Source organism: Salmo salar, chromosome ssa02, assembly GCF_905237065.1.
Source record: "Salmo salar chromosome ssa02, Ssal_v3.1, whole genome shotgun sequence".
In the NCBI taxonomy this organism is placed as follows: Eukaryota; Metazoa; Chordata; class Actinopteri; order Salmoniformes; family Salmonidae; genus Salmo; species Salmo salar.
In genome coordinates this window covers 15,981,554-15,993,659 of record NC_059443.1, presented here as the reverse complement: position 1 = coordinate 15,993,659, position 12,106 = coordinate 15,981,554, and the positions used below count along the sequence as shown (strand labels likewise).

Sequence of the window (12,106 nt, the reverse complement as noted above, 5' to 3'; positions counted from 1 at the left end):
TGTATGCTGTAGCGTTAAGACTTCCCTTCTCTGGAACTAAGGGGCCTAGCCCGAACCATGAAAAACCGCCCCATACCCTTATTCCTTCTCCACCAAACTATACAGTTGACAAAACATTCGGGCAGGTAGAATTCTTCTCCTGGCATCTGCAAAACCCAGATTCGTCTGTCGGACTGCCAGATGGTGAAGCGCAATTCATCACTCCAGAGAACACGTTTCCACTGCTCCAGAGTCCAATGGCTGCGAGCTTTACACCACTCTAGCCGACGCTTGGCATTGCGCATGGTGATCTTAGGCTTGTATGCGGCTGCTCGGCCATGGAAACCCAGCTCCGGACAAACAGTTCTTGTGCTGACGTTGCTTGCAGAGGCACTTTGGAACTTGGTAGTGAGTGTTGCAACCAAGGATAGATGTGCTTCAGAAATCCAGTTCTGTGAGCTTGTGTGGCCTACCACTTCAACTTCATAATAACAGCACTTAGAGTTGACCGGGGCAGCTCTAGCAGGGCAGAAATTTGACGAACTGACTTGTTGGAAAGGTAGCATCCTATGACAGTGCCATGTTGAAAGTCACTGAGCTATTCAATAAGGCCATTCTACTGCCAATGTTTGTTTATGGAGATTGCATGGCTGTGTGCTCGATTTTATACACCTGTCAGCAACGGGTGTGGCTGAAATTGCCAAATCCACTCATTTGAATGTGTGTTCACAAACTTTTGTATATACGATACCAGTTAACATTTTGGACACCTCTACTCATTCAAGGGTTTTTCTTTATTTTTACTATTTTCTACATTGTAGAATATTAGAAGACATAACTATGAAATAACACCTATGGAATTATGTAGTAACCCCCAAAAAATGTCAACAAATAAAAATATACTTTATATTTGAGATTCTTCAAAGTAGCCACCCTTGCACACTCATGGCATTCACTCAACCAGCTTCTTGAGGAATGCTTTTCCAACAGTCTTGAAGGAGTTCCCACATATGCTGAGCACTTGTTGGCTGCTTTTCCTTCACTCTACAGTCCAACTCTTCCCAAACAATCTCAATTGGGTTGAGGTCGGGTGATTGTGGAGGCCAGGTCATCTGATACAGCACTCCATCACTCTCCTTGGTCAAATAGTCCTTACACAGCCTGGAGGTGTGTATTGGGTCATTGTCCTGTTGAAAAACAAATTATAGTTTCACTAAGCGCAACTCAGATGGGATGGCATATCGCTGCAGAATGGTGTGGTACCCATGCTGGTTACGTGTGCCTTGAATTCTAAATAAATCACAGACAGTGTCACCAGCAAAGCACCCCCACACACCACACCTCCTCCTCCATAATTCACGGTGGCAACCACACATGGAGATCATCCGTTCACCTACTCTGTGTCTCACAAAGACACGACTGCTGGAACCAAAAATCTCAAATTTGGACTCATCAGACCAAAGGACAAATTTCCACCGATCTAATGTCCATTGTTCGTGTTTCTTGGCCCAAGCAAGTCTCTTCTTATTGGTGTCCTTTAGTAGTGGTTTCTTTGCAGCAATTGGACCAGGAAGGCCGGATTCACACAGTCTCCTCTGAACAGTTGATGTTGAGATGAGTCTGTTACTTGAACTCTGTGAAGCATTTATTTGGGCTGCAATCTGAGGTGCAGTTAACTCTAATGAACTTATCCTCTGCAGCAGAGGTAACTCTGGGTCTTCCTTTCCTGTGGCGGTCCTCATAAGAGCCAGTTTCATCATAGCGCTTGATGGTTTTTGCGAACTGAAATGTTCCAGATTGACTGACCTTCATGTCTTAAAATAATGATGGACAGTTGTTTCTCTCTGCTTATTTCATCTGTCCTTGCCATAATATGGACTTGGTCTTTTACCAAATAGGGCTATCTTCTGTATACCACCCCTACCTTTTAACAAGGCACACATGTTAATGGAAATACATTCCAGGTGACTACCTCATGAAGCTGGTTGAGAGAATGTCAAGATTGTGCAAAGCTGCCATCAAGGCAAAGGGTGAAGAATCTCAAATATAAAACATTTTTATTTGTTTAAACATTTTTTGGTTACTACATGATTCCATGTGTTTTGACATCTTCACTATTATTCAACAATGTAGAAAATAGTAAAAATAAAGAAAAACCTTTGAATGAGTAGGTGTGTCCAAACTTTTGACTGGTACTGTATAGCATAGATCAAACGTTTCCATCATATATTAAAAAAAATAACATCAACATTGCCACGCTATGGAGCTGATAAGGGAATTTATATGTTTAAAGGTAATGACTAAACAATTCCACCCTGAAACGTAATTATGACATTATGTAACATATATAATGAATAATTAGACAAACGTAACTATTAGTAATTATTAGATTCTGTAACATGTATAATGAATTAGAATGATAAACTTCAGTCTAATAAGGTTTGGTCGAGACAAGTAGAAATGTGTGTGTGACTAAGAAAATACTGAGAACAATTAAACTCTGTATGACCTGACCTGGCTAGAACTCTGAGAAACTTACGGCAGGAAAGGGAGTCCCATCAATGTCCCTCTAATCTCAGGGGAATGGAACTGCCAGCTTGGTAGTGATAAACAGTGGTGAGAACTATGGGGAAGGATACATCCCACCTACTGTTCGTGTGTATGTATGTGCGTAGGCTATCTACTGTTTGTGTGTAGGTATGTGCGTAAGTAGGGAGGGAGTGAGTTATAAAATGACATGTTCTTTTTATTTTGACTTTAGAACGTTCTCGTGAATAAACTTTACGGACCTTTTGCATAAGCTGAGTCTGCCTAATTATTATTAAACCCAGTGTCTTACAAACCTTGGGGATTGGTCAAAGCTTATTGTTAGTTATTATCATTGGGATTGAAAATTCTCGTGACAGGAGCGCGTCTGTCAGCTACTGAATTCAGGGGGAAACGGCTGAGCTGCAGGTTCTCTGGCCATTATGTCCCGATGGTGGGTTGATATGCTGCTCCCTTAAATCCGCCCGTTAGTAACTGCCAACCGGGAAAGCCTTGCGGGGGGAGTCAGGTTCTCCCAGTCAGCAAGATGTTGATAGATTTTCTGTCTATATACAGGTCCGTCAAAAGGAGCATGAAATCTGACAAGCCTAATGGAAACGAATAGGTCAACCATAAGGGAATGAAAAGCTTTACCATAATTCGGTGTGGCTCAGTAATGTAGAACATGTAGCCATGACTATTGCTCTAGTTATCAGATACATTAACAAAAACCATAAGAGCGTGAACGTGAACCATGCATCTGGATACAGTCTAATCCTGAAGCTTGCACACATTTGACATTGATCTACAGAGGATGACTCAATTATGTTCTCCTTAATTCTACTACACTCAAACTTGCTCTATACTCTCTAGACTAGTGCTAAACAATACACAGAAGATGCAGAAGTCCAGTTTGTCTCTTTATTCAGAATAATAAGCGTAAATTATAATACAAGCAACCAGTTAAGACATTCAGAATGGATGGAACAGTAACATACAGTACTCTTCCAGAGTGGTAACTATGGTGATGGAGTACAGAGAGAGAGAGAGAGGATGAGGGGTCATTCACAACACTAGCTCACATGTCAATATGTAGAGGAGAGAACTATATACACTGTAATGCCTCAGATGTCATATGCTGTCACACACACACACACGACCTGCAGTATATTGTCTGCACACACAGATATGAACACTCAGGCACATGCTTGCGCAGAAAGACATGACTACACACTGGCACACAGAGGCAGATGCAAAAATCAATAAACAATCTAGCTATGGTCACACAGCATCCTCCCTTTGTGACTGAGGAGAGGTGAGAGGGGGTTACTGCATGCTGTCTGTCAGGGACAGAGGGAGGAGAGGAGAGAGGGATGAGGTAGTGGAGGGTTAGAGCTCAACAGGGGAGAGGAGAAATAAATAGCTTGCTGAACTGATCAACTGATGTGTACGAGTCAACTTGTTCAAAGGCACTTGGAAAACGAGGAAGTCGATTATAGTGGTTTCCAAACGTCAGGATGCAGTTTGGTTTCAGAGAAAAGGCTTGGGTGTGTGTGTGTGTGTTTCAAACTCTGTGCTTACAGTAAGGAAAAAAAACGATAAAACATATCCGAGTAGAAAATAGCATAAACGTATTTGAGTAAAATAGTTTGGCAACTAAAATCACAGAGTACTTAAAATTACAAAACAAGGCATCTCAAGCAACTGTATAAAAGTGATGCATAGCCAGCCGTTTAGAGCAAAGTATGCCGAAGTCAGTGGTTCAACACAAAAACCTTCATATAAAACCTCACTGGTAGAGTGCTGTAATATCAACAGTCACCAACAGAGGGGGCTGTATCCCATTATCTGATTCACCAGTCATGTGGATGGGAAACTGAAGTTACACACACACTAATCTAAGGTACCCTAACGTTGGAAAATGCAAACCTAAAAAAATAACAAAACAAAATATGTTTTAGTGTCACATACACTGGATAGATGCAGCCATAGTAGAACGGCACCCCTGGAGCAAATCAGGGTTAAGTGCCTTGCTCAAGGGCATATCGACAGATTTTTCACCTTCTTGGCTTGGGTATTCTAACCAGCGATCTTTACATTACTGGCCCACCGCTCTAACCGCTAGGCTACCTGCCGCCCAGATTAAGACTTGTGGGGGGAAAACTGATCATAGATCTGTGCCTCTGGGCAACATCTACCTGCAGCATTAAACATTAGAGTAGCTTCCTTTCCTGCTGTATGTATATCCTGTCCTAGTTACTGATCTTAAAACACCACTACTCCTTCTACCTAGACCTGCCAGTAGACATCCGCCATATTGCTTTTACTTGTCCGATGCTTTTCAGATCAGTGGACTGAAGCAGATAAGACTGAGGAAAGGAGGCTGCTGCTAAGTATTGAAACACACTCATTGTCTGTCTACTTTATTCTACAGCCCCTTTTTGCTGAAGGCATAGCAGTTGTGCATTACATGTTCTCTGACGTTGTTTAGTTTGTTTTCACTTCAGGAATTCATCTGTATCACTCAGACAAAGTCTCTATGGCATGTCTAGTCAGTGGCCTGTCCATGTAGTGTGGGGCTATGATGATACACAGGAAGGATTAGACATTAGAATGTATGGAGTTCCAATGGACTTCCAACTGTTCCAATCGTTTCCATTCACTGACAGTTCCATTTAGGTCCCAGTGCAGATGTATTCCTGAATGATCTGTACATCTATAGCTGGCCAATCCTTCTTCATGTCACTCTGGGGTAGGGTGGTGGGAGGGTAAGTAAGGTCATAGTTCAAGGGTCAGAGGTTATTTGAGGTTAAAGACTGCCAGTAGGGGGCGCTCCTCCCTCTTCTGCCAGGGGCTCTTCTTCTCCTCCTCTCCGTGGTCGTCAGGGGCAACAGACAATAGGGCCGTCTGGTCATGCTCAGTCCTGAAAACCACGCCCTCTGTCTCTGTGAGTGGGGGTGGAGAGGAGGAGGAGGAGGAGGAGGAAGAGGAGGGGGAAGAGAGGGGTGAAGGAGCCTCTTCCTGTATCATCCCCTCTCCTCTGTGTTCCTCTTCCGCCTCGTCTTCCTCTCCTCTGTCCTCCTCCTCTTCCTCTACTTGTTGATGTCCCTGTGTGTTCTGCAACCCTGGACCTAAAGGGCTGTCCTGGGGGCTACACTCAGGAGTCTCCTCCTCCCCCTCCAGGTCATCCACATATACCAGCTGGGTGTAGGCCATGGCAGGAGGGCCGCTCTTTGTCCTCCCCCTCTCTCTGTCTTTCTCTCTTTCCCTATCTCCTACCTTCCTCTCTACCTCCCTCCCCCTCCGCCCTGCTCTGGGCTCATTCAGGTCCACTCCGGAGTCCAGACTTGCGTCGTTTCCATTGACATGTCTACCACCACTGTTGTTACCATGGCTACCTCCTCCACCTGGATTCCCCTTGGCTTGCCCAGCCCGCTGCAAGTCTATGTAAGAATGTCTGATGGCGTTAGACCGACCGTCCAATGAGACGAACCAGGCGCGCGGGTGTGTGAGGGGCTTCCCTCCCCGCAGTTCCATCAGTTTCCTCTCGGCCAATAGCGTGTCCTCGCCGTTCATTTGCATAATCCCTGCCTCCCCAAGTGCTGTCGGGATAGACAGGGACTCTGATAGGCTGCTCCACTCCCCTTGCCCCTCTCCTTGTCCCTGGTTGGCTGAGGCGGTAGCATAATCGGCGTGTGTTTGCCCCAGGGGCTGCTGGGAGTGTGAGGCGTTGAGCTCAGCCTGGATGGTCTCCAGGTCACTCTGCTGGTCAGTCTGTAAGAACAGGGCCTGGCCACACAGCGGGTGCTCCCCCGGCAGGCGCATGTAGTGGGCTGGGATCACCAGGGTGGGCCGGATCCTCCTGGGGTAACCGTCTCCTCCACTCAGCAGGTCCACAGAGCCACAGCACAGCAGCTGGCCCGGCCTTGGGAGGGAGAGGGGCAGGGAGCCCAGGTGGTCCACAGACCGGGACAATAGGTAGTCTGGGGGTCTGCGCTCACACCCCTCCCCTCTGATAGGGGAGACAGGTGGGGAGCAGGGCGAGGTAGCCTCAAGCACACTAGTCCCGCCCTCCCCAACACCACTCAATTGACTTGCTGACGCCTGCACCTGATTTGAGGAGGAAAGTCTATCTGGGAGCTGATTGATGGATGAGCAGATGGAGGTGTATGATTGGCGGTAGCCGGCATCCGTCCCGGTGGAGAGGGCTGACTTAAACGGGAACGTCTCCACAGACTGATGGTAGTCTCTGCTGCGCGGCGTCAGGTTGCCTAGCGATGAGCCATGACGACTTCGGCTGTGGTTTCCTAGCGACATGCGACTGTGGTTGCCATGGGAGACCAGGTCATGGCGATCGTAGGAGGAGGGTTTGAGCATGGGCGTGGTCATGTCGGGTTCTGCTGTCATAGAGACCAGCTCCAAATGAACCTAGAGATGTGATAAGGTTTTAGTGTCAGTTTCACAGACAGTAGTACTATGCCATTATCTAACATGCTCTTCAAACAAAATACACAGAACACACAGGGAACAATTCTATCAATACACACCAACACAAAAGTGAAAAAACTCAACAGAATATTAGCTGTGATTATAACAATAGAAAGTGCAATGGCAGTTCCAAAGTGCAGTGGCAAAGGGAGAAAGCATGTTTGTATGAAGAGACCAGTGGTCCCTGGCCTGGGTGTTGACTGACCTCGCTGCTGATGAGGTTGAGGTGGGACATGGAGGTGGACTGGTCTCTCTTACTGCCCTCCAGACCAGACAGGGTCAGCTTCCGCTGGGACAGACGAGGCTTCACACAACCACGCCTGGAAAGAGACAGAGACAGGGAGAGGGAGATAGTGAGGGAGAGACAGGGAGAGAGAGAGAAACGGGGAGAGCGAGAGAGACACAGGGAGACAGAGACAGGGAGGGAGAGAGAGAGAAAAGGGGGGAGGAAAGAAAAGACAGTCCTGTTGAAACTCAAGACTGCTTCACTGACGCACAAGACACACTTATGACAGTCAGCAGGGAAGTCCATTGATCCAGACAGACAGACAGACCTGCAGTAGTACAGTAGTAGACAGAGCAGGCAGAGGAGGATGACAGCCATGCCTCCCAGTATGGCCAATAGGAAGACTGTGTGGTACGTACTGATGTCCTTTGCCACCACCGGACCTGCAGAAACAAACACATTATTTTTTTTTTTTACGGTTCACAGAGGAAGTTATACCTGTTTTAAATGTGTGTGTTGGTACCTGTGTCTAGCGGGGACATGGTGTGTGTTGGTACCTGTGTCTAGCGGGGACATGGTGTGTGTTGGTACCTGTGTCTAGCGGGGACATGGTGTGTGTTGGTACCTGTGTCTAGCGGGGACATGGTGTGTGTTGGTACCTGTGTCTAGCGGGGACATGGTGTGTGTTGGTACCTGTGTCTAGCGGGGACATGGTGTGTGTTGGTACCTGTGTCTAGCGGGGACATGGTGTGTGTTGGTACCTGTGTCTAGCGGGGACATGGTGTGTGTTGGTACCTGTGTCTAGCGGGGACATGGTGTGTGTTGGTACCTGTGTCTAGAGGGGACATGGTGTGTGTTGGTACCTGTGTCTAGCGGGGACATGGTGTGTGTTGGTACCTGTGTCTAGCGGGGACATGGTGTGTGTTGGTACCTGTGTCTAGCGGGGACATGGTGTGTGTTGGTACCTGTGTCTAGAGGGGACATGGTGTGTGTTGGTACCTGTGTCTAGCAGGGGACATGGTGTGTGTTGGTACCTGTGTCTAGCGGGGACATGGTGTGTGTTGGTACCTGTGTCTAGCGGGGACATGGTGTGTGTTGGTACCTGTGTCTAGCGGGGACATGGTGTGTGTTGGTACCTGTGTCTAGCGGGGACATGGTGTGTGTTGGTACCTGTGTCTAGCGGGGACATGGTGTGTGTTGGTACCTGTGTCTAGCGGGGACATGGTGTGTGTTGGTACCTGTGTCTAGCGGGGACATGGTGTGTGTTGGTACCTGTGTCTAGCGGGGACATGGTGTGTGTTGGTACCTGTGTCTAGCGGGGACATGGTGTGTGTTGGTACCTGTGTCTAGCGGGGACATGGTGTGTGTTGGTACCTGTGTCTAGCGGGGACATGGTGTGTGTTGGTACCTGTGTCTAGCGGGGACATGGTGTGTGTTGGTACCTGTGTCTAGCGGGGACATGGTGTGTGTTGGTACCTGTGTCTAGCGGGGACATGGTGTGTGTTGGTACCTGTGTCTAGCGGGGACATGGTGTGTGTTGGTACCTGTGTCTAGCGGGGACATGGTGTGTGTTGGTACCTGTGTCTAGCGGGGACATGGTGTGTGTTGGTACCTGTGTCTAGCGGGGACATGGTGTGTGTTGGTACCTGTGTCTAGCGGGGACATGGTGTGTGTTGGTACCTGTGTCTAGCGGGGACATGGTGTGTGTTGGTACCTGTGTCTAGCGGGGACATGGTGTGTGTTGGTACCTGTGTCTAGCGGGGGACATGGTGTGTGTTGGTACCTGTGTCTAGCGGGGACATGGTGTGTGTTGGTACCTGTGTCTAGCGGGGGACATGGTGTGTGTTGGTACCTGTGTCTAGCGGGGACATGGTGTGTGTTGGTACCTGTGTCTAGCGGGGACATGGTGTGTGTTGGTACCTGTGTCTAGCGGGGACATGGTGTGTGTTGGTACCTGTGTCTAGCGGGGACATGGTGTGTGTTGGTACCTGTGTCTAGCGGGGACATGGTGTGTGTTGGTACCTGTGTCTAGCGGGGACATGGTGTGTGTTGGTACCTGTGTCTAGCGGGGACATGGTGTGTGTTGGTACCTGTGTCTAGCGGGGACATGGTGTGTGTTGGTACCTGTGTCTAGCGGGGACATGGTGTGTGTTGGTACCTGTGTCTAGCGGGGACATGGTGTGTGTTGGTACCTGTGTCTAGCGGGGACATGGTGTGTGTTGGTACCTGTGTCTAGCGGGGACATGGTGTGTGTTGGTACCTGTGTCTAGCGGGGACATGGTGTGTGTTGGTACCTGTGTCTAGCGGGGACATGGTGTGTGTTGGTACCTGTGTCTAGCGGGGACATGGTGTGTGTTGGTACCTGTGTCTAGCGGGGGACATGGTGTGTGTTGGTACCTGTGTCTAGCGGGGACATGGTGTGTGTTGGTACCTGTGTCTAGCGGGGACATGGTGTGTGTTGGTACCTGTGTCTAGCGGGGACATGGTGTGTGTTGGTACCTGTGTCTAGAGGGGACATGGTGTGTGTTGGTACCTGTGTCTAGCGGGGACATGGTGTGTGTTGGTACCTGTGTCTAGCGGGGACATGGTGTGTGTTGGTACCTGTGTCTAGAGGGGACATGGTGTGTGTTGGTACCTGTGTCTAGAGGGGACATGGTGTGTGTTGGTACCTGTGTCTAGCGGGGACATGGTGTGTGTTGGTACCTGTGTCTAGCGGGGACATGGTGTGTGTTGGTACCTGTGTCTAGCGGGGACATGGTGTGTGTTGGTACCTGTGTCTAGCGGGGACATGGTGTGTGTTGGTACCTGTGTCTAGCGGGGACATGGTGTGTGTTGGTACCTGTGTCTAGAGGGGACATGGTGTGTGTTGGTACCTGTGTCTAGCGGGGACATGGTGTGTGTTGGTACCTGTGTCTAGCGGGGACATGGTGTGTGTTGGTACCTGTGTCTAGCGGGGACATGGTGTGTGTTGGTACCTGTGTCTAGCGGGGACATGGTGTGTGTTGGTACCTGTGTCTAGCGGGGACATGGTGTGTGTTGGTACCTGTGTATAATGGAGACATGGCAGCCACCCAGTATCCCAGCTGAGGGGCGATGTAGGTTAGGCTGAGCTGGTCTCCCTCCCTCTGGACATAGCCCAGACTGCTCTTCAACCAGGCCCCTACAAACAAACAAACACAGAGAGAGTTAGACATATACTCTTCAACCACAGTAAATCAGTGTAAAGCGTTTGGCCTAGTCACTGTGCTGCTGCAGTTCTTCAGTCAACCACCAGGAGGCAGCATACTCACAGTGACACAGTCATAACACATACCGGCCAGGAGCCATATGAGCCAGAATCATCATAACATAGCCAGACACAGTCATTGTGTAAGATGAGGTAACACGACCTGGACAACGATCTAATGTCAGTTTTTAATTTCGTCACCATTGGTTATGATAAGGATTTGTGGTATGTAGGCTGATCCTAGATCTGTGTATGAGAGAGGCTATGACAGTGCAGCAGTGGGCTCTGCAGGGGATTCTCTGTCTATTATAGATGCTCTGATGCAACCCAATTAGAAAGGAAGAACTAATGTACAGGGAGGGGGAAGAGAGAAACAAGAGAAGGAGAGAAATGCCTGTGACTCAGCATCTTTGTGAAACGCTTCGCCTCCCTCCCTCCCACAGTTGTCATCGATCCCCATGGACCAAGTACAGCTAAGCACAGAAACAGCCCAACCCAGCACAGCCCTGTCCTCTTGAGGAGTCAACTCTCACTGGATGACCTTTTACATTAGTGTATTGTATCCTCTGGCAGTAAGGCATCGCACACACACACACACACACACACACACACACACACACACACACACACACACACACACACACACACACACACACACACACACACACACACACACACACACACACACACACACACACACACACACACACACACACACACACACACACACACACACACTACTGGTCACCTTTACATTGGTACTAGTCCTTTGTGAGAGTTTGTAGGAACGTCATCATGAACTCTGTTCTCTACATGAACTCTGTTCTCTACATTGGTACTAGTCCTTTGTGAGAGTTTGTAGGAACGTCATGCATGAACTCTGTTCTCTACATGAACTCTGTTCTCTACATTGGTACTAGTCCTTTGTGAGAGTTTGTAGGAACGTCATCATGAACTCTGTTCTCTACATGAACTCTGTTCTCTACATTGGTACTAGTCCTTTGTGAGAGTTTGTAGGAACGTCATCATGAACTCTGTTCTCTACATGAACTCTGTTCTCTACATTGGTACTAGTCCTTTGTGAGAGTTTGTAGGAACGTCATCATGAACTCTGTTCTCTACATGAACTCTGTTCTCTACATTGGTACCAGTCCTTTGTGAGAGTTTGTAGGAACGTCATCATGAACTCTGTTCAGATGTGAACTGGATGAAAATCAATTTATAACATTTTAGACATGCGTTTTTCTGGATTCTTTTGTTGTCATTTTGTATCTCACTGTTCAAATAAACCTACCAGTAAAATTATAGACTGATCCTTTCTTTATCAGTGGACAAACGTACAAAATCAGCAGGGGATCAAATACTCTTTCTCCCCCCCCCACTGTACATCATTAAATCCTCTCTGTAATGTATTGACATCATTAACTCCTCTCTGATGTATTGAATATTAATCGAAGATGATATCATTAACTCCTCTCTGTAATGTATTGACATCATTAACTCCTCTCTGTAATGTATTGACATCATTAACTCCTCTCTGTAATGTATTGAGTCTGGATGGTAGTTACATCATTAACTGGATGGTATTGACATCATAAACACACGGAGGTAAACATGCTCCTTTCTAACAGTATGTGACATCATTCAGCTCAGTGCTCCAC

The 12,106-nt window shown here is 47.8% G+C and overlaps 1 protein-coding gene across 2 annotated transcripts in view; it reads right to left on the bottom strand.

Annotated features, from left to right (window-relative positions):
* Positions 1–3,412: 3,412 nt before the first annotated feature.
* LOC106576092 (protein FAM171A1) overlaps positions 3,413–12,106 on the bottom strand; it is a 35,021-nt gene continuing 26,327 nt past the window's right edge. For both annotated transcript variants that reach the window (XM_045698448.1, XM_045698449.1), the window contains 4 exons: positions 10,263–10,379; positions 7,548–7,662; positions 7,199–7,313; positions 3,413–6,933 (listed from right to left, as the gene is read on the bottom strand). In XM_045698448.1, the coding sequence (XP_045554404.1) occupies positions 5,305–6,933; positions 7,199–7,313; positions 7,548–7,662; positions 10,263–10,379 (1,976 nt within the window). In that variant the 3' untranslated portion in view covers positions 3,413–5,304. The remainder of the gene's footprint in view (positions 6,934–7,198; positions 7,314–7,547; positions 7,663–10,262; positions 10,380–12,106) is intronic.